At 42.5% G+C, this 26,641-nt stretch overlaps 1 protein-coding gene across 1 annotated transcript in view; it reads right to left on the reverse strand.

Annotated features, from left to right (window-relative positions):
• Positions 1–567: 567 nt before the first annotated feature.
• LOC115401196 (LHFPL tetraspan subfamily member 6 protein) overlaps positions 568–26,641 on the reverse strand; it is a 52,010-nt gene continuing 25,936 nt past the window's right edge. Inside the window, exons 3-4 of the mRNA XM_030109414.1 lie at positions 6,506–6,604; positions 568–1,258 (exon numbers count right to left, since the gene is read on the reverse strand). Coding sequence (XP_029965274.1) covers positions 1,140–1,258; positions 6,506–6,604 — 218 coding nt within the window. The 3' untranslated portion in view covers positions 568–1,139. The remainder of the gene's footprint in view (positions 1,259–6,505; positions 6,605–26,641) is intronic.

A 26,641-nucleotide genomic window follows, 5' to 3' on the forward strand; every position in this document is an offset into this window, starting at 1 on the left:
CTGTTGTTGTTATTCGCCCTAAGAACACAGGTTTGGGAGCTGGGATGCGCCCTTTGACCTCGGGATGGATGCACAGCTCCTCTGTTTCTCAGGGTGTGATTGCACGGCGGGTTTTATCGGGAAAGACTCTGCAGCTTTGAAGTTGCAAAATCTGATCAAAGGCGAAAACTGTGACCGGAGGTTATTAGATTTACCTCATCAATACTCTGGGAAAAGTTAAACTCACAGCACTGTCTGTCCTTATCCTCTATATTGATTTGGGAACAAAAAGACTCCCACACGCAGGGAACGCTATCAAGATCTTGAAGTCATGGGAAAAAGCTTTTTAGGAATGCAACTGCAAACCGAGTTTGTTTGACTTCAGGGCAAAATTCCCAGGCTAAAAAAAAACACGACGGAAGACAAAATTTCAATAAACATTTATTTACAAAACAAATATAATGACAAAGAATAGTTTGAGAGTGAATATAAAAGGTGATATTATGATAAAATACATTACCATACACAATGTATATCTTATGGAGGTGTTAAATAAACTCTGTTTAGCTTTTGTTGAGTTTTGGGGAGGGGGGGGGTCTGAGAAGGCTGAGGTTGGGAAGCAGGCAGCCAGTGTTGGATTGCTTTACGTTAGAGGGATTATTGCATTTCAGTTTGTGTTTTAAGGCAAGGATGAGACATGAAGAGGAGGCGGAAACACTTCACGTAACAATGAGGCAAGATCACTTTTCTGTTCATCACAGGGCACACTATCACATAAACATCAATGACTGAAGAAGAAGAGGAAGAGGAAGATGAAAAAAAAATAAGAAGAGAGAATACTCTTTTCATTAAAGAAATAGTTATGTAACAACTTTACAAATAGGATTGGTCCATACATTTTTCATTTAAGAACAGCTTTTAAGAGAAGTACCAGTTTTCAAAGCCATGTGTGTGTGCTGCATTATGAAACAGTCCCTGCAGTTGTCAGATGAGTAGAGTCCCATGATGTGCAGAGCACCGTAATGACTTGGTGTCTTTGGTGCCTGATGTGCTGTACTGGTGTGAGTCCACAGAGTCCCGAGTTCTCTCCCTTTTCGCGCACCGCCTGAGGTCTCCGTCCGTCGCCGCCGTCTCTCTGATGCTCTCTCTCCACCCCCCCGTCAGTACGGGTACTGCTTCTGCTTCTTCCCTGCAAAACAGGACAGCCAGGTGCACAGCAGCATGGCGGCCGCCGCTCCCGCGCCTGTGCAGTAGTACGCCCAGCCGATCTGGCACGAACCTGCAAGGGGGAGCAGGAAGCAGAACAGGTTTTAGGCAACGATCTGATCACCCTTTTATTTTCATCTGTCCATCTGTCGTGAAATCTTCAAAAGCCAGTGGATGGATTTGAATAAAACTTGGGTGGATAAGCCGTTGGCCAAGAAACCGCTAACTCCAATCTGGTTTAGCAAGAGAGCTGCAATGCTTTTCTACATTTATAAAGTTTTTCTTTAGATTATAAATCTCCCAGAGTTAGTTTATTCCAGTGAGCTCACTGCTGATGCTTCGTTAACTGGATTCCACAGATTGCCATGTCTTGAATTGCAATGTAAATGTTGCATCAGTCAGACTTGCCCGAAAATACATATAAAAACACTTCTGACCCTGATGCTCACTGAAAACACTGATCTCCGCGATCTAGAATACTGATGAAATTGAATTATGTAAAAGATAATAACTAAACATGCAGACAATTAGTTGACATTTTATCAATTTAATGAAAAAAATGTTCATGCTTTTGGATTGTCCAGATGGTTTGAAATACCCTTGCTGCAGGCATAGCCAGATGCCCTTCAACAAGAAGGACCCAAATAAGTGCAAGCATGTTGCCTGGCAATCGTTTCTTGAATTTTCACATTGAGCAAGAGATCTCCTGCCACTGTCGATGCACGCAATTAGACTTTTGCCACCTCCATAGTCAACGTAAGCAAACTGGGTCACATCAGCACAGTTTGTCAGTACTTTCATCCAGAAAATGAAAACAAGGCAGCATGTAGGCTGTATCAGGAAAAAAAATGCAGCAACGCACAGCTACAGTCAACTCACGCATTTGTATATTAACCTGTGTGGAATGAATAGCTTTAGCGAGCCATGCTGAGGTCAATGTGTTATCCTTTACCCAGAGACAATATGATCACACCCAGTCTGAGAAGAGAGCACAGCTCCGTACCTAAATGTTTTTATAAACAGCATGAGTGACTGTAATCTGCAACTTTGGTTGTTTCTATAAGCGTCTTCCAAATCAACAACAATGAATAAAATACATTATTACTTAGCTGGAATACCCATTTAGAAGATTGTTTTCCAGGATTAGAGACAAATTTGAACTTTACACCTTCACCTAAACATTTCTTTGGGCATGTAAAACATGTTTCACTCCCAGCCAGTTCAAGAACAATTAAAACAAATTTTCCAGGATTCTAAAGAAAGCTTTTAAGTTACATTTATGGTAGTTTTTTAATTGTGAAAAGTCAGATAGTAGCACTTAATAGTGTATAAGATATGTCAACAGGGTTGCTGAGAATGAAAGAAAGAAAGAGAGAACGAGTGTCTGTACTTGCCTTTGAGCCAACATCACACAAAACACAGATTCTCAGAGGCTCAACATTTCTGTTGTGGTTTTGACATTTCCCCTCCTCTTGTGAAAAAGAGTTGTCATTGTCACAGACGCATCTAACATAGTTAACCTTCTCTCTCAAACAGTCTGGTAGGTGCCAAATGCTCGGTGCAGACTCTTCAAAATGCAGAACCAGCTCAACGGAAAGTAGAATATCCACATTTTCCTTAATCCTCAGAGGGAATTATGCACATTATTAAACAGCACATGACAGCTTTTGAAAACATCGTGATGGACATCCTGACTTCTCATTATAGGCATCAAATGTTCTGCCTGAATACAGTTATCTAATTAACAGCCCGGGTGGTCAAACGATGAAGCGTCACATTAGCGACTCACATTGAATGTCTGAAAATACTTCTTTGTCTGAGTCTTGCATTTTTTCTTTCTTGGTATCTGAATTAATGAAAAACTGGCTTTGCATCTTCTGGAATATTTATTAACTAATTATGCAAAATGAACCTTTTATATGATGTAATATAGCCACAGTCAAAGAACTAATTTGGATTTTTTTTTTCATGCTTTCATTCCAAGGACCGTGATCATTTCCATCTTGAACATGCATGCAGTTAATATGCCGCTATGCAGTGATGGAGGACTGGCGATGCTCTACATGAATAAAAAGCGAGGGAAAAATGATTGTATGAGAAGTTCAACTCATCTTCTGAGTGAAACTCACTATTGGCGTCACCATCTATGAGGCGGAATAGAAATAATTGCAGTTTTGAACAAGCACATTTAATGCATCATTAGTACAGAAGACAAACAAGCCTTGTAATAATAATCATTTCCATAAAGCTTGTTCACTCAAACAGGAAATCTCAATAAAAACCGGAGATCCAAAGTTCTTACTAACAATGATAAACTGTGGAAATGTTATATTTTGTGTTGTTGTTTGTGTCAGGATGTTGCGTTCACCCCATTCACATATAGACATAGTTGGAGTTTTTTTTTTAAAGTCTTGTTTTCTGTGGCTCAGAGGACCAAAACATAATCCAAGTTTTCATACCATGCATCAGGGGCCCAGAGTGCTTGAATTACCCACAACCAGAGTGTCCTCCGATCTGTTATATTTGTTTTGATGGTAATATTGTATTTTCACATGGCAACAAGAATTAGATTAAAGGCTCGTTGGCTTTTTTTTTTTTTTTTAACAGTCTGCATGCTCATGTGGTTCTGAGGTCAAGACACTGAACCCCACAATGCTCCAGTGGAGATGGAGCCCCAAAGCATGGCAGCCATCGCCAAGCAAGGTGACTTACAGTGTAAAGTGCTCTGAGACTGATGAAGCAGTAAAAACGCACTATGTAAGTACAGTCCATTAAACATCCGCCCTGCTTCAGTCCACAGACTGCTGGAATCAGCACAGCACAGCCCTGAGCCAGATAAAGTGGGGTAGAACATCAGTGGACGTAATGACCAGTCTTACTCACTGGCCAACACAGTCTATACTTTCAAGATGAGGGTTGAAGTGTTTCTTATTTTATAAGACTTATGTTTACCCTGCTTGGGTCACGCTGGGCCATTTTCTTAGTTGAGCTGCTTTAGGTTTAGATCCAGAGATTAACGTTATTCGACGATAGATTTACTATTTACAAGAAAGACAGTTGTCCCTCATACATCTTGTACAGAGCATTAAATGTGCTTGTAGATCTTGAACTTTAAAACAAAGAAAGGTTGTTATTTTTAAGTTCCATTGCTATAATTTTATTGATCTGATCCACTAGTGGCCCTTGTAGCATGAAAACTGCGTTGCGTTCACGTTTCTGCTGTTTGCCGTGTAAATGTGAAACTTTGTGGGTCTACTGAACGGGGGCGGCCGTGGCTCCAGTAGTAGAGAGGTCATCTCTCAGAGTTCTGACCGCATGTCAACGTGTCCTTGGAGAAGACAGAATGGAGCACCTTGCATGGTGTGTGTGAATGGGTGCCTGTCATTGGCAGTGTAAAGCACTACAGCACTGCTCAAGCTGAAAAGTGCTACAGAACCTGAATCCATTTATTACGAACCTGCTCCACACGTTCATATCTCACGGTTGGATGACAGTTTTATGTGGAGCTAAATGTTCCTAATCTGTGGGTCCTGGTCCCATCAGTTTGCTTCACTTTAACTATTTTTCTGTTTACTGTTTCTCGGTCCCTCTTTTTTCTCTCCATACAATCCGATAACCCCAACCGGTAGAGACAGATGGCCGCCACCTCAGAGTCTGCATCCCGAGAGGTTTTTTCCTGTTAAAAGCTTTTTTCTTCTTCGCTGTAGCCTATGTCTGCTTGATTTATTTGGTCTATATTTAGTTTTTGCGGTGTTCTTTTTTGGTGCTGTTATGTATCAAGTTTTCAGAATTGTCTGCACATTTCTGATCCATTTAGTCTGAATTTATTATTTTACGACCCTGCTGACCACTGCTATAAACCACCATCAAGGAAGAATTGTCATTTTCCATTAGATTGAATTGATGGGGAAGACATTCCCTGATAAAATTCATGCTTCAAGAAGGACGAGTCTTTTCATTTCCAACACTAAATGAGTTTTCTGCTTGTGCCACCCTCGGGTCAAAATGTCAGCTCTGCACAATAACGAAAACTCATCCAGAGTGAGGAGAAACATGAGAATGAAGTTTCTGTTTCCTTGAACCAAACTGACACTAAATCGTCGTTCTTCTCTTTATGATTTTAATTGAAGTCCATATTTTATGTTTGGCAAACAGTGACCGCTTGACTCACACCAAGAAACAGAGAGCTGGCGGTATGAAATGCTGTCCCACCTCCCCAGAGTCTGATGAAGTAGCATATTACTGTCTGCGAGATAGTACCGATAACGCCAGCTGCATACAGAGCACAAATCCAGCGTCAGCTTATTCTCGGCACATACCGTATTTATAGCTATAAAACACTTCGGAAATCGTCGACCACTGAAGGTTCAGTTGAATTCTTATCCTGCATTTTAAACACCAAGAAGTCATATCTCTTCGATATACGACAGCACCAGAGAGTTGTGCCTGCTTTCAAAAAATATATATAAAAAAGTGTCTGATGTAAAAAGTCCGTGCTTACAGCTTCGCACTTGTTCATTGATTCGTCTGTTCTGGGACCAAGAACGTTGAGCAAGTTCCAGACGGGGGGATGTTTGGGAGAACTCTCCTAAAACAGTCTGAATTTAGCAGCGAGTCTCCAGACTCGGCCGCATTCCAATAACTTCCAGCAGCTTTAACAAAGTTAAGAGGAAACATTTCTTGGAGGTTATGCTCAGGATGAGCTCTGTTATCGTCTCAGACCTGATGAACGTGGAGCCTGTTTAAAAGGCATTTCTAGTGAAAACGCATTGGTATGACTTTTGAAAACTTTCGCATTTACACAGCAACGCTTTCAAAATGATGTCCGTTTAGATGGAATTAGCAGAAAGACGGAAAACTGTGTAAAATTAACAGAGGTGAGTACACGGACATTTATGTGGAGAGATGGCTAAATGGGACTGCTATTTGGGGGTGACTCAACCATAAAACCACCACGTACCAGGAGAAGGTGGACTGGGAGTCATGACACAGGAAACATTGTTATTGCTCCCTTACTAGTGTTTTCAAAAAGTTTCACTTTGAGAGTCATTTTCAAAAAGTCACATTTCCTTAGAGCAACCTCTGTTGTGCAAACGGACACCAAAATGCAACATAAAGTATTGCACAGGAATATAAGTGTGCGTGATTGTCTCTCTGCATTTACCCTGTGATGGACTGTCCACCGATCCAGCTGAGATCTGATCTAACAGTAGCGCATGAGTGCAAAGTCCACCACACATGCTTACATCCAATAAGCAGTGTATTCAGACTGCGTGGGTGTGGGTGTGGGTGTGGTGGATCTTGAGTGGAGACCTCTTACCTAGCTGGAACTGGTTCGAGCTGTTGCTGCAGGTCTGTTGTACCTCCTCGCTGTCCCAGCCCAGCGGGTAGAGCGCACAGCCCGATCCTATCAGCAGACCTGCGAGGGAGACGAAGAGGAGAACAGTCAGGCCTGTGATCAGGCTAAAACCGCGGCAACGCGTCTGATCGCTGAGGGGTTCACATCCATCACAAAACATGACCGCGGGCAGACAAGACAGCACAGTTTGTGAGAGGAGACCTGCAGCAAGGACGGGCGCCCGTCGTCAAGGTGCTCGCTCGGCTCCTGGAGGAATGATTGTTTTTGAGCAACCTTGCCTTTGTGGCGTTTCATAATTTACCAATCTTTTCATTAAAGTGAATGGGAATGCAAAGCAGCGTTTTTTGTTTACCCTTCTTTGAAAGAAGAGCTAAATTTAAAGCCTGGCTCTGAGTTGATTCCCCTGGTTTACGTTATAATCAGAGGACAATGAGCTGCTGCTTTCCCTGGGAGTGATATGTGTGACCTCGCTTTTCTCCCCTCCACCTTATCGCCGCTCTCCAGCAGACAGCGACAGAGACGTGGCTCCGACCTGTTCCAGCGGTTTCATCCTGACAGGAGCCTCACATTCCTTTGTAAAATGACACGGGTGGTGATTTTACCACTTCATCACGTTTTTTTTTTTTTGTTTTTTTTTTTAATGCAACAAAACAAAGCATTCATCTGCCAGCAGCTCATAAAAAAAAACCCTGCAAATGAGCAGAGAACATATGCAAATAGCTTGGCAATTTCTCACAGAGGCTACAGCAAGTAGGGGAGAAAAACAAGCGTTTTCGGTACGCAATAATTACTGTAAAACTCTGGAAAATCCTTGAGGGACTGCTTTATGTCAGTGATTAAAGAGACTTATGACTGTGCTTAAAGCTGTACACTGAGACAAGAGTAAAATCTAGTCAAGGCCATTACATTAAGGATTAATATCCTCAATATTTGCTTGCAGCCAGGTCTTGACAAGTTATTCCCTGGATGTCAAGGCCTGTCTCTTAAAATTACCCCATGGGGCCCCTTGGTAGGTGGCTCTGCCATCACATTAGCTTAATCCCCTCCGATGCGTCTGCCCCGCTATCAGTTTTGGGATGTGAGGATGGAAGCGGAGCAATGGAAGGAAAGAAAGCGCTGCCTTCCAACCTGATTACCCTCGCCATCCAGGACCGCCTTATTACATCTACACTCGATAACAAGCAGGAATTAATCCAAGTGCTAATGCAGATGGGCTTGACAAACTGGCTAGTATTTGAGGAAAAGTGAAAACGACATCTGTGTTGTTCGATTTTTTTTCTTTCACCCTCAGTCGCAGCCAAAAGGACGATGAATGTCAGCGGTGCAGTTCGGAGAGGGAGAATAGACCGACCGAGTGTGGCACCGGTGGTAGAAAATCAATTCAGTAAAACTCTGGCGCGTTGATGAGAATGAAGGGATATAAAAAGGCTCTGACCGAGTCTGTGTCATTACAGCTCAGGATCAGAGGGGATCCAGGGATTTTCATAACAACTCAGCCGTTTCTCCCACAGACCCTTAAGAGAACTTCAGACAAGTTTCCGCTTCAGACCGAAATTCGCCACCTTGAGCCGAGCAGCACTGAAAACAGGAGCATTTGATGTCGATTCCTGCTCAAGCATTCACTGTAGACCCCTGATGAACTTAAAAATCCAGTCCTCTGCAAGGTGGAGGAATGCATTTTGGAGCAACGCATGCAGCTGTTTGAACGGTCCTCAGTTATATAATGCTATCAAAAATGTTTTGAGTCAAATTTGTAACAGTAAAGATTGTGAAGCATGCCAGGATGATAATGTATTCATGATTAATATTAAACAAAATCTAAAATTCCCTTTCAAGTGTTGTGTAATGCAGAGATGCAGCAGCATGTAATCAAACTGAATTTCCTTGCAGCAAAATAGAAGTGGGGGAATAAAAAAAAAGCAAAACGCTGCTTTTGTTTCTAAACGACGTTGTTATTCTGTCCAGCTAAGAGTGATATTTCCATTTTTAAAAATTAAGATTTATGGGAATTCTCGATCACGATTTGTTTAACATATTTGTTAAAACAATCCACAGCCTGGAGCTGCTCCGCTCTGCAGCAGGCACCAGAGAGAAGAATGAGTGCTTAGTTGTAGCAGGCGTAGGAAAAGAAAGATTTTAGTGCATAGTTTCCACATCAGGTCAGATCATGACGACGACTGTGACTGGTGAAAATCATCCGACGGCTGCAGGCAGGAGGGAAATTCTGACCTTAACAAACACAGAAGCTGACTTCTATTGTGCAACAATTCAGGGAAAAAAAAAACAAAACAAGAAATCCCAGGTTTCCCTGTGAATTTCTGCAGTTTTGTGTTGTTTGTGAGGATAAAGTCACGAAGCCTGCCGCGAGTCTACAGTGGGTGGAATCAGCGCAGGCATACCGTGATACTATTAAAACATACTGCAGAACAAAAAAGCGCCAGGGAGCAGATGAATGCATATATATGACCATGTTGCTAAGGTGTAATTCAGTCGTGTGTCAAGCGCGGTCCCACGTTTCTCTCTCGGCTTTTATTTATTTGATTTATTTATTTTTTCTCACGACGGTTAATTCCGTCAAATCCCATCCTCCACACTTACTATGTGGGTTATTGAAAACTGGAAGTGGAGGGCTGGTGACTGGGATGTGGGAAAAAAAGATTACTCAGAATATACGAAAAAAAGAGAGAGGGAGGAAAAAAAAAAACGTTCTTTCAGAAAGTGTTTATGAGGCGAGCTGTTAGAAAGAAGTGTGGAGCAGTGAGATTCAACTACCTCGGGCTCCGATTCTGCATGCAGGCTGTTGTCGACAGATACTTCCCGTCCCTGCTTCCTAAGCTGACACAGATACATCCTGATCTGCACAAATAGACAGTTGGGGATTTGTGTCATTTAGCATGTGGCTGTCAGCAGCTCTCCTCAAACTTCTCGGCTTGTGACCTCCCAAAACTGAAGCAAATCCTTCTCGTGACCTCCCATCATGCACTGCAAATGAAGCGATTTTTTTTTTTCTTTTCCCCTGCTGTGTGAATCATTTTGTGAATTCCCTGAGATTTCTTGACCTCGTGAACACTACAAACACATACTGCATACTCGACTACATAAGACAAACCTAATGATCCCCTCTGGGAAGAACGGGCTCGCTACAGCGGAAAACAAAGAGCAACAAGAACTTATTAACTGCATGACATCTGATAAATAAACATATATTTGATGCACGGAGACAACAGGGTGAATCCTATAGTGTTGGGGAATAAAACAATACATAATAATGTGGTTTTGGCATTAGCACACAACTGATTACCTTTGCATCAGTGATCACCTTTCTATGAACTTGTTACTTCTGTCATATATGGAAACAGCTGAGGAGCTGCAGAGCTGCTGTCTCGCACTCTGTTTACATGACAACGTTTTAAAGAGATAATGTAAAATTTGTGGCATTTCAGAATGAAATGAATAATTTTAAAAGTCAGTTGTTGTGTTAAAGGTTACTATTGCACCAGGCTCCTGTTTACTGGGGGAGGTGTGGCTCATCTGTTAACATTAGCCTTTAGACATTGTAACTATGATGCATTGCCAGCCTTAAATACCCATTAGCTGGTTCAATGTAGTTTTTTTCTCGTCATCAATAGTTTATGAATTTCTTTCACAGCTACATTAAGGGGCAAATTAAATCAAAGGGTCAAGATCTCATTAGAATATCTTATAAAGAAGTGACCAATAATTCTAAACCAGTGCTTATCTTCAATTACTTCCATAAGACTTATCCAGAACTGAAATATGCAAACAGAAATATCTTAAGATCATTTCAAAACCTTTAATTTCAGTTGTAATTAATAAGATCCTTTTGTACATAATAGATTTTCCCCAAAGCAGAGGAAATCTTCACTCCCAGACAACACCAACAACTTCATTTCGCTGTGAGCAGATGGCCGTCTCATGATGAAATCATTGCACGATTCCGCCAAGCTGCCATGAGGATAGTAGGTGGAATACACCAGAAGGCTTTTTACAGAGGCTCTACAGCGTCTACGCTAACACTCACACAGCTCACAGACTGGGGGGGAATCATAAAAAAAAATCAAAGATGTGAGAAATCTGCCACCAGCAGCACTGCGCGTGCCCCCCACAGGAGTTATTAAGCATCCAAATAGCCAATTTTCCTTCTGCTGCATCAATCACGTCCTCAGGTCACACTTTAGATGCCCTCAGCTTTCTGTGAAATCGGGAGATGTTCGATTGGCGCCTTATCCACGCGCACAAATTGTGGAGGCCCGCGTGTTTACCTTGCTGATTTTTCTTTGCCAACAAGTGCTGTTTGTTAAACCTCAGGCCATTTTGGAGCTTTGTTTCAGCCGCTGTGGCTGCGAGATTGTGCCTGACAGTCTTCGGCGGTGGAGGAAGCGGAGGGGAAAGGATTGGCCAGAGTGCGCAGAGGAGGAGAAACCAGGCAACTTATTCACAGATCGAGTTTCAATTGATCTCCATGTAGTCATTATCAGAATAATCTTCAGGCCTAATGGCTTCTCTGAAAGGCTCTCCTGTGAACTGGGAAGGAGTGGGGTTAAATGGACTCCACCAAATACAATCAGTCCCACATATCAGTGTTCAATCCATAAAATCTGCTCTAATATAGTGATCTTTCTTCTGTCTCTCCTTGCCTCGGATTTCATCAGCGCAGTTGAGCTCACTTCTGAAAAAGCATTTTGGTTGATTTGAAAAGCACACAGAGAAGTGTTTTATTCCATCAGCGCTGCGCTATTGTTTCTCCTCCTTTCTCTCTCAGCGCCTTTTACCTGAATGAAAAACTGCCCGCTTTTCATATCCCCCCACCATTCTCCTGCGTTTAGGGAGCGCCGATGCCTTTTGTCCAGCCTTCCTGCTCTCTGTCAAGACCCAAGGAATTTCTTTGCCCTCCTTCATGCCCCGAGACAATACCATTCAAGGTTATCATTCAAGAGGCCAAAGAGGACGGGGGGGGGGGGGGGGCGGGAGGGGGGGAGTGAAAAAGCCGCCGCTGAAGCTGGAGAGAGTTTTGGTGGCTGGAGAATTGGAGCAAGGATGTGCCTGAGTGAGCTGGCTTAATGTAAGACATTCCCTTATGGGTCCGGAGGCTCGTCCAAAAGAGGCAGGGAAATGTAGCAACCATACCTGTGAAGAAAAACGCTCATCTTGAGGGGCCTTCTTTTCCAGAAAAAAAAAAAGAAAAAGAGAACACCTCAGCATTAAGGTCAAGTAAATCTACAGGAAAACTTAAGCTCTCACGCTGTACTTATCGTCGCTTGAATCAAAGACTGCAGCAAGCTTCCTGCTGTCACAGTCTAAACAGTGCATGTGACTAATGTGTCCAAAGACGGGTCCCTGCATGTCTCCTCCGGCACGAGGAACTCCAGGCACACATCAACACGTGCGCCCGCCGTTTCCTTATCGCATTTCGTGTCTCTCCGTCGTTCGAGTCGGATTAACGCAAACGCAGCAGCTTTCAGAACGGCTTTACTTCTCTGTGCATTTATTTATTTATTTATTTTCATTATTTATTTATTTTTGTTGATGGTGAAGCTGGTGTTTTTGTGCAAGCACAAGAGGAGAAATCCAGAGATTCAGCTGAAAGGAGCGGCGAGAGTTGGAGGATGACGGGGATGCAGAGAAAGAGGGGATTTAAACAGAGTATGTGAAGTATGCGTGACATGTGATGTGCGCAGTGATGCATATAAATACCTGCTGCCGCCAATGGCTGGCACTGAGCGCCGTTTGGCCAGTGGTCTGCTCATTAGTTTTGTCCTCGTTCACAAAGGTATCACATCAGGCTTGTTGGGCGTTTGGATTTGAGTCGGTCACCGATACAGTTTCTGCTGGAGAGACTGCTGAAGCGCCCTCATGTCTTTTGCCACTTTTATCCAACACAGGGAGGCGAATTGGGCACCGCTTAAACGATCATGTTTTCAAGTGAAAACATGAAACTTTTGTCGCGTTTCGGGCGTTGTGTTCACACAGCTCTCACGGTGGAACTTTCTGAAAATGCTGCGACTCCTTGGAAATGGAGAAAACAACTTTTCTGAAACGCTGCTACTGCAGTGAATCACTGACTATTACTGAGATAAACGCTTCAGCGAAAACAAACGCTGACTGTTCATTCAGTGCGAGCGTCATCTCCATGAAACCCCCCCCCCCGCCCAAGCTCTCTTCCCTCTGGTATTCACCACCTCAGGCACAAGAAAAGGTCAAACACATACAGGGCCACATTATGGGATCACTCGAGGTTTGCAGGGTTGCATTTAGATGTCATCCTGCTTGTTTTTTGTCACATGCTGCTGCTTGAGCTGGTTGCAAATGCCTCAAACAATGAACGTCAAAAAGCACAGTTTATCTTTCAAGCCATACAAAATTCAAAGGATGTATTTCTCTTCTTATCAAAGTAGATAAATTCATACTTTGCTGCCACTGTCTGTCAATTAAAATACAGGTAAAAGACAGAAAGGATGATGCAACATTACATGTCTGGAGTATTTGTTTTGTTTGCAGCTGCCACCGCTGATGAAAAGCTGATGTGACGTGACGGAGAAGTCAGGAAGCAAAATCATGTTCACAGACTGTCGTGGGAATTTTCCTCATAAAGCACTGTCTCTGTTAGCAAAAACAAGGTAATCCTGAGCCGTCTTCACAGCGTGGCTCCTGATTTTCAATAAATCTCAGCGTTTTAAAGGACAAAAGTCAACCACAGTTCATATGAGAGTGTTACTGCAATGACTCAGTTACTTTGTGTTAAACAGTTTAAATACATATGATCATTTGAGGGTTTTTAAAGATAGATATTCTGTGTTTCACCCAAGTTAAAATCCGTCTAATTTACAGTTCAGTGATTCATTATGTTAAAGGTGAACATTTAATCTCACTGAGCAAACATGTACTCAAGCAATGACTGAAAATTTGGAAAATTATCTCTCATTTGGACAGAGTTGATTACTGAGGGGAGATCTTTTGTGATAACTAGCCATCAAAATCAGAAACTATGAAAAAAAAGTGTAGCGCAACCGCTAATTCAAGGCAATAAGATGAGAAGTAGCATATCTCGCACGCACTAACGTCTCGTTTGCGTGACATTTTAAGCTGAAAAGACGAAACATTTGTTACATTTGAAGAGCTTCAGGTTATGAACTTGCGTCCCTAAACTCCAGTCAACCACAAACACTGAAAAATACATTAAAGGTGTCTATTCTGAGATGTGTGCTTCTGAAAAACAACGATGGGGCCAATTTGAATTTTTTTGAAAAGTACTGAAGGGGTCAGGTTGTGACACAAGTTGTTCAAGAAAAAAACAACTTTTTTTTTTTTTTTTTTTTTTTTTTTATAATCACATTTCTTGGAACACTCCTAAAATAAGCCCAAACGCTGCTCAGCTGCCCTTCCACGCCCATCCATCAGTCACCATCACCGGCACTGTGCCCAACGAGCCGTTTGTGTCTTATTGATCTGTTTCAGTGCTTTTGCTACAGGCATTCTGTCAAGGGCTGGTCTTATCTAATCACACACTTCATTTGTCACACAGTTTCTGACTACCACCAGTAATTAATAAACACACCAATTACAAGAGGAAAATTAACTTCTGCTTCATTAAGTCGCGGTCAAAACACTATTAGGCGCACGGTCTGTGAGCACCGCGCAGAAACCGCACGCTGGAAACTGGGGTGTGCTAAATAACTTTCAATGGAGAACATCCTCTGGATGTGAGGGGCGAATGAGCTTTTCACACCAAGGCGTAGATATTCTTCATTCGTTCCAGCGACAAACCCGTGCCTTTCCACAAACTCAAACCACGTCTCCTCTGATCCCATTGGTGGTGCCCCCCCTATTGCGGTTTAGAGAAAAGGTCAGATACGAGGCATGCAAAAACAAGGTGAAAAATTCAGCAGCATCCCAGAGAAATTCTTCTTTTAGCTTTTCCCAAATGCATCGCATTCTTTGACCTTCCTACTGTAAATCTTGTCACTAATGTGTTATAAACTGCTACTGGAAACCGGAGCGTGGAAACAGTCCAAAACTTTAACTTCAGGGTGTGCAAGTATACTAGAAAACCTGTCAAAAAGCAGATGTTACACTGTACTGACATCAGCAAAACCCAAAGGAAGATTTATCATCAGCGTTGAGCTTAGAGGCAGAGTTGTAGTTACTTCACTTGACACAGAGATGCAATTAAATCCAGCTTTCCTTGTTAAGACTTGTTGAAATCATATGTTGTTAAAGCAAAAAGAACAAGTCAAACATCCATCCTCACATCCATCTTCCATACCGCTTAATCCTGTGCAGGGTTGTGGGGGCGCTGGAGTCAATCCTAGCTTACTGAAGGCAGTGGAAGGTCACACCTGGACAGGTCACCAGTGGATCACACAGAGAGAACATGCAAACTCCACACAGAAAGACTGGAAAGGCTGAACCGAGAAAACACAAAGGTCCCCCGGTGTGGTGGTCTAGACCTTCAGTTTAAAAACTCCCAGCTGTTTTATCAATCTGAGAGATGATCTTGGAAAAAATAACATGTGAGGAGAAAGACGAAGCCAGAGGGCGTAGAAATCCTCATCGGGGTGAGATTGACTTTACAGGGTCGTACAAGTGTAGCTCCTCTAACTGGGTCATGTCTGATGTGTTGAGAAGTTCCCCCCCCCTTACTGATGGAAAAGCATGACAGTGGGTCACGTGTCCAGAAGTCAGCAAACACCTACAGCAAAGCGTTCTTGATTCTTAATTAGCCTTTATAATGAGCAGTAAGCGTGCTAACGCAAGGCCTTCTGGGGAGAGGGGAAATCAAAGACGCAGCAATCTAAGCAGTAATATTCATGTTAATAGCATCCAAATATGCAATGAATGTTTTAGTTACACACACACACATACACACACACACAACCAGACATCAAAATGCCTCTCTGACAGTACTGGGGCTCATCATGTGAGCGACTCCATACCGCAAACACAAAGAGGCTCCTTTGGAAAGACAATGCAACGCTTCAGGGATCGAGGAAAAACTGGCTCCCACTGCCAAATGTACAAAGTACTGCACAGCCTGTGTGTAAAGTCCCGGCCCACTGCATTCACGCTGGCTTCTGGGACACACACCAGCCTATCTTATTACCCCTCGGGACTCTGCTGGATTGAGTTTAAGCAGCCTCTCCACATACTCCCAAAAATCAAATATCCTCCAAGCTAACTGGCCACTGTGACTCCCTGGACTCTGTTTGTGAATGTGCAATGCAAAAACCATTAAGTAAGAGTGTGTGACACAAGGTCTTCTCCAACTGCACTGAGAAACTGCAGTTTTTTAATGGGTAAATAGGCTTTTTATACTGGAAGAGCTTCTTTTTATTCAAATGTTGTGAATGGTGGACACAACAATTTCAGAAAACACAAATGTGTCAGAAACATTGAAAAACAACTATTCCAGCTGTTACAGCTAGAAAACAATATCTAAATTTACTGGGTCTCTTTGGTCACACTTACATGATGTTTTCAAGTGAAAATCAAACTTTCATTGCAGTTTGGATGTCCATTTACATGACAACCGTGCAGCTTCTTGAAAATGCCTCCCAAGTTGGAAAAAACTTATTGGAAAAAGCTCTGACTCCATCTCCTTGGTATTTTTATTGTTGACGATCACCTGGAACTTGATCGTCTTTCCATACGAATGTCCGTGTTCTTGCAACCCCTAGTGTTTAGAACATATCACTCTCTGCAGGCCCGTGTGCCTGGTTTCATTATAAAAATAATACAGCAGCACCCACACGTGGCCCTAAATGAAAACTAAATCAGCGTTTCTGCTGTTTTAAGCCTTTATTGTCGGTATATTGCTTCAGTTTGATGGATCGGATTGGATTAGTAAAGCTAAGTTTTGAAGTAACATCCACCAATATCTTGAAACTTTGTTCACTTTTATTAACAGACTGTTTCCATGTTTCCCTTATGTAGCTTAGCATTAGGATTAAGCTTGGCTAAGCTAACTGTGTGGTAGTTGCAGTAGAAAAAAACATTTTCTCAACAGTTCACTGATGGTAATGTAATCGAAAATGTTCAAACCTGTCCAAATGCAGGAAAGAGGACTTTTCAAAAGTCGCGTATTGTTTGCGAGAGGTTACACAATGAAGCCCAACTGGCTCGTCTTTCATGTTGTACTGCTGTCCTGACATTTTAAAGCCCCTGAGAAAGAGCATAGCAGAAAAATGAGAGCGCGTTGTGCAACATGTCAAGTAATCTGTGAGCAACACAATAGGGCAATACAATGGAGAGGCACAGATCGGTTTGTGCTCGACTGTGTGTGCACATGACATTTTGTATGATATTGAATTGGGTGCTGTGATCCTGTAATCATGTAATATCTGCTTTATCCTGTCCGCTCAAGGATGAAATGCTGTTTCTGCCCTGATGAATCCTCAGATTGAAGCCAAACAGATGTCAAGAAAGGGCTGCCGATTCTATTTCATTATAAGATTTACTATTACTAGACATTTTTATGTTGTCACTCCATCCATCACAGCACAGTAAAGAGAAAACAAAGCATGCCGAAGACTGAGACCAATGTTACTCAACTACAGCCTTCTGCCAAAGGTTTATCTTCTACAATTATTGGATTGGACTTGTGGTTGAAATAAAATCAGGTTTTTCTTGTCACTAAGTCGGTGCAAAAAGAAAAGTGACAATTGTTTCACTTTGAAACGTCAGAAATGGTAAAACATGCTGAATTATATACAGAGCGCCAACAGGCTTTTCCCAAACTGGTGATTATATTTCCCCTCTCGGTCGGAGTACTGGTTAAACGTGACGACTAGATTCCTGTTTTGACAGGCACATTCATTAAATGTTCATCTTGATGAATAGTCTGTTTTTTTTGTCAGTTAAGCCCTGAGGCAAACTTAATCAAAAACGGTTAAGGAAAAAGAAGCACAACCAACTCCGTGGGTACGAACCACAGACTAAATTAAAACCCAACGGGCTGAGCACTAGCAGGTGGGCTGAAAATGAAGCAGTATATGTGGTTAATTACAGGATATACAGAAAAAACGCTCACAATTATGTGAAATAAATCCTCAGCTTTGCTTCTCTCGCTCCTGCATCCACTTAGGGGAAAGGTAGAAAAACCATGACGTAATGCAGCAGGAACAAAGGGGCAGTTATTCAGCATGCAGCTCTAATAAAACACACTTTTTTTTTTTAAGTTTTAAAGCATGCAATACTTCTGAAACACTCCTTTCTCCCAAATACACATGGCTTCAATCAAGCGGCGAGCTTCACTCATGGCCTCCGAGTCAGAGGATCGCCACAGATTACAGCAGAGGAGCGAGAACGGACGAAAATCAATTGTCCTCCGAGTCGTTCCAAAACTGCCTTTCGCTGAGCTTTTTCAAGGAGGAGGAAAATCTGAATATAAACAGATGCAGTAGAGTGTGGGAACAATGTCCTTCAAGCTCCAGTGGTTTACGCCAGCAGTTATACTGGATGTGAGTTTTTACTGTCCCCACAGCCTTAAGCCAAATTAACACAGAGGAACTAGAGGGAAAGCATTTTTCGGTGTTGGATGGTGAAGAAATAAGCCCCTTACCTCTTGGACTCAAAGCTCAGATCAGGTTTGTGCAAATGTTTTTAGCAGGTTTGCAGAAAGGGACGTGGACTTAATCCAGATTTCACCTTTTTTTCCCCTCGTCTGCTTTCCTTCCTTCATTAGATTCCTGTGCTGCGACAGCTGACAGGATATGGAGCTTCTCATAATCATAACTCCAAGACTGTTTCCGATCAAATACACGATGGTCCCCAAGACATGCACAATCAAAATACAGAAGCAGATCTTAGGGATCTAGGAGATGAAAATTAAAAACAATGTCAAGTTAGCCTTAGTGCGGCAAGATAGCAATGCTAGCAGTAGCAACCACTGTTTGTTGCGTTATGTGAGGTTGATGTGGATGTGCACTGCACCTCTAGAGGGATTATATACCAATTTTCTGACTGTTTAAAAGATCCTGTGCCATTAACTCAGGCATTGCTGCAGCGCCAACTAGTGGCAGATGGCCACATGGTAGTTAACACTGACTGACTATTTCTGCGTGGGGCAGATAACCATGGAGCCAACTATTCGTGCACATCTTGAATGTAACCGTCATCGTTTTCCTACATTAGTATTCTTAGTGTATTTGACTTTCATTGTGTATTTATTCAAATTTACATATTTGATGTTTCTTCTTTTAATATTTATCATTTTATAATAACATTGGGGTTGTGGTGGCCCAGGGGTTTGCACAGCTTATGACTAGAAGGTCAGGTTTCAAATCCCACTGTTCCTTAATCCCACTTATCCCACTGTGGGTTATGTCAGCAAAGACATCCAGTGCATAACCAATTCTGACTGATTGATCATGATGTGGTGACCCTGGAAGGGGAGAGAATAAGACCATCCTCATCATCGTTAGGTTTGTTCTAAAATTGCCTTGAGGCATTCTATCTATCAATCTATCTATCTATCTATCTATCGATCTATCTATCTATCTATCTGTCTATCTATCTATCTATCTATCTATCTAAGTGTTAAATGTTAACCACGTCTCATGCTGGGATCCAAATCTTCCATCTTCTCCAGCTATTGAAGTTACTTTCTTACCTCAGGTTATATTAGTTCAGTACAAATGGAACATTATGAAGTTTCATTAGAAACTTCCATCAGTATTCATGAACATGAACGCCTCTCCTCAGAAGCTTAAAACGTAGAGATAAAACTCGGGTCTGCTGCACTGATGATGTATTAGAGATCGGCTTTGTAGGATGAAACTGCGAAAACTTCACAGCAAAATTAACTTGGGTGTCATTACAGGGCGCTCGGCGATGAGGCGGAAAAGTCTGCCTGGGTAACGTCACGTGCCCACGAAGGCTCTCGAAGAGCTCGCCCACCAAACGCCCTCAGATTGAATCAGCTGGAGTACCTATGAGAGGGGCTTGTGCTGCTACCGAATTACGCCTGAAGTGTCTAAGATCATAGGTCACTGCATGTGCATGCTGGTATTCTTCAGTTTCTTTTTTTTTTTTTTTTCCTGAATGCTGATTGCTGTAGTGCTGTTATGGCAGGTTCGCCACCGCTGAATTGCCTGCCAAGGGCTGCGGAGAATGTTCCACTGGACATTTCAGAGCCAGTCAGCCTGATTGATTGAGCCATAAAGAGTTTGTCCAGTGGGGGGGAACGGGACCTGGAGAAAAGATTAGGAGTCTGTTGAGTGTTGATTAATGTTAGAGGATGTAACCTCTGGCCAGCGGTGCAGAAAGATTTATATAAACTGTGAAATTTACACGCATGCTTGAATGGAGAGGCGATTTGAAGCCTGTGAGGATGAAACAATTACGCGGCATCCTTTTTGGACATGAGCTGCATGGAAACTGAGTGGCCCATAATGGGGCAAACAAGTGTATTCAAAGACAAACGAAGAGGGACAAAGAGAAATCTCAGCCCTGATTTTATTTTTGCTTATTTTTCCTTTTTCTTCAGAGAAAGGAATGTGATGACGGCGGGAAAAAAAATTTCCTCTGCATATTTATAGAAGACCTTGCCTGTGTCAAGCCCTGCCCCACCCCCTGGACTTAGGCTGCCTGATTAGTATTCAGTGAATTCATTAAGACACAATCGCACAATGTCTGGGAACATGGGAACTCTTGATGGAGGAGAGGTTGAGTTCAGCCCTCTGGGTGCGTCCCCACAGAGGGAAAACACCCCATCCCCCCAACCTGAAGGTCAGCGTGTCCTCGCTCTGCCACTGATCTGGTGATCACGCAGCAGTTGGGGAAGAACTAGTGGGGGTGTTAAGATCTTTATTTGCACATGCTGAGTTGTTGCCAGCATGCGGAGATCTGCACCGGCGGGGAGAAAAGGGGGTTGGGTCTGACTTTTGCCGCGATCGTCCCCCAAAGGCAACATCCCTCAATTCATCAAGCAGGAGGAAGCGTTGTTCTGCCTTGTAAAGCAGCGTTTCTCCTTGTGAGCCATAAAGGAAATATAAATGAGATCAGACTTTGTCGCCCGAAGACCATCCATCCCTCAAAGTTATCCCCTCTGCCCCCACTCCCCAACTATTAAAATCGATGCTGAGATGAATGAACAGGGGGAAGCAGGGCGACACTGCGTAGACAAACTCTTCCGCCGCTTCATACATTAGAGAGGCGAGCCTTGGTTGCGTCCCAGCAGCCCAGTGATGAATCATTCCTCAGGGAAGCACTCACACACTTCAGCCAGTTTAATAATAGAAAAAAAAAAAAAACACCAAAAAACCTGTCCCGATTGAAAGCGTCATAACAGTAAATCACAAGCGATACATTTGGCTATGCTGCACAAATCCGGTGCAGTTTTGGCGGAACTCGACCGCGCTCACTGCCGGACTGTCAATCTGCTGTGTTTTCTTTCATCCTGTCGTTATCATTCTGACTCCCAGCATAAATATATGAACCTCCTCGTCATGACCTACTATCTCTGAAAACGATTTGAGATTATGTGAGAATTATCAAACTCTTCCCCCGGGGTGTAACGCCGCAGTTTAGGCTTGTGTTTCACTCCGACTGGTCTCTTGATGGCTGAGTAAAGATTCCGTGCCCACGCTGGATTTAAGGTGTAAAACTAATTACTTTTCAAACAAGAGCGGCTCTGCGAGTCCACGGTATACATCCTTGAGAGAAATGTGTGCCATATCCTCAAGCCTCTTTCTGTTTTCTGCACCACAATGCAGAAGAAAGACTTTGATCATCCTCTGTATCTCACTCACCAAGAGGAGAGGAAAACAGAGTCAGGGCAAAGGAGTCGGGGCTTTTCGCACAAGGGAATGCAGAATAGAGGAAAATGAGGTGAACAGTCAAGGAGAAGGAAAAAAAAAAGGCAGTAAACCTTCAGCAGCTGCAGCAACCTTAACGGGAAACTAAGCTGCTGAAGCAAGTGTCAAACAAAACAAATTGCTAAAGCTTCCTGACACATGGCTCGCTCTCCGGATTGTCACGACAAGAGTGGAAATTAAGTTGCCAGACCGAGAACGCCAAGGATAGATCACCAACGGCAAGAATAGTGCTGACTTATGAAAGCAGGGGAGAGGTGTGGATGTGAGCGAGCTCACGAGGTATCAGTGCATGTGTGAGGACTAATTCATAAATCGTTAGCGGTGACTCTTTTGTCCAACGCGGGATTGAAAGCCTTTTGTGCAACATGTTTGGTTTTTTTGTTTTTTTTTCTTTTTTTAGTCACAAAGCCGGAGCTAAAATAAGCTTTCTCTCGGTGAGGATCAAAGCGCCGTGTGACGGAAAGGGCCTCATTCCTCTGAGAGCCTCTGCACGAACGTGACGGGATCCGCGAGTCAATAAACAAATAATAAACTCAGCCAATTCTCTTTTATTTAGGAAGGACGTAGCGCTTCAAAGTTCAGCCCATGGGGTCAAGAGAGAATACAGAAGAGTCTGAGTCGGCTGGAAGTGAACTTTGAAATGCAGACAATCGATTGTTAAAGCAGCAACACCTACGAGAAATCAGAGAGCGGATCGATACACGGACTGTCTGCCTTAGTTTGATGGTATCAGTAATCACTATGATAAACTCTTTGCTGGAACATTCAACCTCAGTTCAAAAAATGTTAACGAAAATGCCTAAATTGTATTCATGGCATTTAGAACTGACTGCAGTGTTTTTAATTTCAACTGTAAAAATTACAGTAGAGAGAACTGATTTCAATTACTTGTGGCAAATTCATTCAAAAAAAGAGTGTTCAGCAACATTCATCCTTGGGAAAGAAGGGCGTAAGCATTAAGTATAACTTGAACTAAGTGGCAGAAATGCAAGAAGTAGTAAAAAATGCAAAGGTTGATGGATGAGATGTATTTCAGTGGAAACAGCCACAAAGAAAAGAGAGTGTTCCTGTGTGTGTTTGTGTAACAGCCACTGGGGGCACGCTGCAAAGGTTTAAGGTAGCCATTACTGCTGAGTGTAGCAGCAATGGGATTAGTGGTGCCCAGAGGGCACAGATGGCACCAAAATCCTCCGAGCTGTTTGAAAAAGGTCACACAGAATACAGGAGAGCCACCCCCACATACTCACCCATCCATTCACTGCTGCTAACAGATTCCTCAGGCGAGCCCGTGCCCGGGCTTTTAGCTCCTCATCAATCCTCTGAATGCCTCACAATCATTCTTTTCAAGCGTTGAACGGAGACAGGAACAGAAATGCCTTTAAAATGTCAAACGACGGCGGACCTGAGTCGCGGTGTCATCGATGAGATTGTGGCAAAGGCCGGATTCTACGAGAAGCGCGTGGAAAACACATTTTCACCGCGCTCTCTGTGAAGATATTTACTACATCAGGAGAGGAAGATGCAAATGGGGAGAGACATTCGGTGGCACGAGTTCTCCCAGAGAGCAAATAAACTGATGCACTCCTCTTAATTCAGTCTGAAGGTCATTTGTGACCTTTTCCATCCGCATGCTTTCAATCATTTATCTCCGTCACACTGTACTCATGTCTGCAGCGTGAATCGTTGCACAGAGACTTGCATTCCTCCACTGTCTTGTTTGTCTATTCTGCCGTGTCTGTGTATTTCCTGCTGCAGCCTCCCCAGGCTCCGGCTCCACCGCCAAACGCCATATGGCAAGGCCAAAGAGGAAGGAAGCGCGCCGCGAGAGTCTACCAGCTCCTCCGTGTTTCCATTCAGGGATCTGCTATACCATAGAGACTTATTACTGTGCCTCAGAAATACCACGAACCACTAATTAATATACAATTCCATGACAGAACGGTTTTATGAGAAAAGATGAGGTTGTTAATGGGATGACAGGTGGTGCATATGTGTGATCTGAAGATGGTTTCCAGGTAGTAATCTCTGTGTAAAATCACTGCGAGTGATACGACTACAGAGGAGATATTAAAAAAAAAAGTTAGAATTTCTGCTAAACGTTAGATTAACATAGGCAAATAACCATTGGTAGCACCAGGAGCTGTGGAGACGGTGTTGATATCAGGAGGAAACCAGAAATGATTTTCCAGGATGAAATGTTGCTTCCCATCGTGTCACATCCTCAATTTGAACATGAGCACTAATTTTGTTTGTTTTTGATTTTCCTTCTCGCTTGGTATTTCGCCAGACGACTAATTAAGAACGACGCCCTCTTGTGGATGATTTGAAAAAGCAATTACTCCATGGCAATGGAAGTGACAATGACGATCTTCCCATAAATTTGAATCACCCTTGACAATGTGAATATTGCAACATCAGCGAAATCACACAAGTTTCTCTGACACCATACAACGTTTATCATTATGAAGTTAAGCAACACAGGAACCAGTTTAATGCAGACGTCTGTTACTCTATATACAATCTGAGCCCAGTGAGACAAGAGCACAGAGAGAGAGGAAACAGATTCACAGGTGGTGAATACATGTGGCTTGAGGAATGCTTTCAGGTAAAAACCTCTTTCTAAATCAGCACTCACTAATGCTCTCTCTCAAGCACAACACTAAACATGAAAAATGGATAAATAGCTGAATTAGAAGGCTTATTAGAAACCAATAATCCAACTTTTTCTCATGAAACAAGATACGTGTTGGTGCATAATGGAGTTATTATAAAGAATGATTTTAGGAGGTAGACGCGTCACCTTGAAAGCCTCTGAGATAAGATAATTTATCGAGGATTAACAGAACATACTGTATCTTCAGTAGAAAAGAACCTGTTCATTGAAAATCTTATCTTATTTTGGAAGAAGTGCATTGGTTATTAAATAAAGCAGATTTCCTAAAACCTATTTATTTCCCTCAAGGTTAGATTTAGATTTACGGTAGTATTCTTGCTTATGCCACAAAAATCAAAAATGCACACTGCATCCAACATTAAGCAATACATATGCAAAAATTGTATCAGACTATATATAAATAATATGAGACCACAGATATGTAGAAGGTAGGACTATGTCTATTCATGCATATTTAGTAATAGATTTAAATGGTGCACATTGGTCTTTTTAGTAAAACTTAAAATCCTCTTTAGTATAAGTGAATTGTTGCAAATGATTGGGTTATTTTTGCGATGTTCACTGTTGTAATGAGCGTGTTTGGTAGCTCTTGCATTTCTTGACATTTTCTTCCATTAATGTTAAACTAAAGAAAATACTCATATATGAGGTATTCCTGGCGACAACATAAAAGCACTTTGTGTTTGACATCTCTGCTTTAGAAATGCAATTATTGAAGTTGATGGATTTCTCATGAATATACCCCGCTGAGCTTGAACGTCAGCAATTTGGATTTCCAGCTACTGGAGCTACACACATAGCAATTACGTCTTAAAAATATATTTAGTGTACTTTATTGTAAGTACCACATCAAAGTGGCACTAACAACCTATATGGCCTATATGAATGAATAATCAATGAAAAACATGTGAAGACAAGTTGTGAAAAGTCTCATTTGTGATCGGTTTTGAAGGCGCATTCATGAGAAAGCTGCCAGTTTCTGGATGATGAAGTTGTAATCAAAGAAGAGAGGAACTGACAGCCATGTAGTTCAGTCAGGTGCAGTGAGGCTTCATAATGACACATGAGAGAGGGAAATCACTGCCTGTTGACTCTTATACATAGTTACTCAAATTTTCGCCAGGCCGCAGCCACCAGAGCGAAAGCTGTGGTTTGGCGTCTGCAGCAGACCTTTTATTCCAAAACAGTGAAAGACTGGAAGGTGCACTGCGACGGCAGCTCAGTCTGCTGGTCTGAAACTGTTGTCGCACGTCACCTTGGCAACACTTGCTCATTAGCGCCTTCACCTGGGGTGTTGGGTTGTGTATTATCAGTTGGATTGAATAAAAACATCAAACACCTTTGTCTCGTTCTCTTTTTACTTCGTCGCGACTCGCAGCGGCGGTGTGAGATTGAAAGCAGCTTGTGGAGAGGGAAGTATGAACCCGACCCTGGGGAGAAAGCTGCAAATAGATTTACCCAACCCTGCCGGCCAGACAGGCATGTGGAATATGTGTTATAATATGGAGATGAAGCGTTTGTGGCCTATGATCACACTTTCACACATCCGGTGTGCCACCCTCTCACAACTGGAGGCTGAACCCAGATGGAAAAAAATCGCTGCCTGGAGTTTTATTTTTCTGCACTAATGTCACCTTGGAGCATGGGTCAGAGGAACATGTGCACTTTAAAACTAATACTTTACTTCTAATGAACAACATCCCATTACAACTGAATGAAACATAATTGTAAGAGAAGAAACCTTCATTAATCTTCTTTTGAGAAATCAGCCATCCCTTCACAGTTAACCTTAAGTATACATGCAGAAATAAACTAGAGAAAACATGTTATTCTCCTCCATGTTCCGGCTTGCTGTATTTATGAGGGATAAACTGGTACTGCACCTTGTTAGCACGAGTATAAGAGTCTTTAATAATGGTTTTCTTATCCATCAACGTCAACAACCATCAACAAGAGAGCTTAGTTGGGTTTCACCGTCACTGCCAGAGAGTTGGCAGCTCTGCTTTAATTGGATTTTGATAGCTTATGCATTTATTTGGTCTGCTGGTGAAGTAGCTGTAATTACTGTGAGCGGAAGATAGATTTTATAGTCCCTATGATAAAATAATTTGGCTGAACAGCGGGGGCGTGTTGACCGGAGATCGAGTACATCCTCCCGGCAAATCGCTCCCTGTTCACTCGCGGCGATGTTTGTGAATATGAGCTTGCATATTTGAAGTGTTGCCAAGTCCTTTGACAGCAAGTTTCACGACTTCCGTGCTCCTTGACCCGAAATATGAAAGTGTGACGTCCGGTCCATGTAGAGGTTGCAATCGAGGCTTGAACCGAGGTTTGGGAAGACAGAATGAGTTTCAGAAGCTCCTACATTTCAAGTTACATGGTAACTATTCAAAAAGTTACCATGGAAGTGCAAAATTTTTCTGACACGACGAGGCAATAATGATAGGTTAAAACATTGTCGTGTAAACAGAGTCTTTATGTTGAGTGTTGACAACTCAATCTGTGCTCATCTTGTTAAGCTCCACATTTTACAATGCATAGATTGCTTTGTGCTGCATATGTGGAGATGCCAGCAAGTGATAAAATATC

Source organism: Salarias fasciatus, chromosome 14 (genome assembly GCF_902148845.1).
Source record: "Salarias fasciatus chromosome 14, fSalaFa1.1, whole genome shotgun sequence".
NCBI lineage: Eukaryota > Metazoa > Chordata > Actinopteri > Blenniiformes > Blenniidae > Salarias > Salarias fasciatus.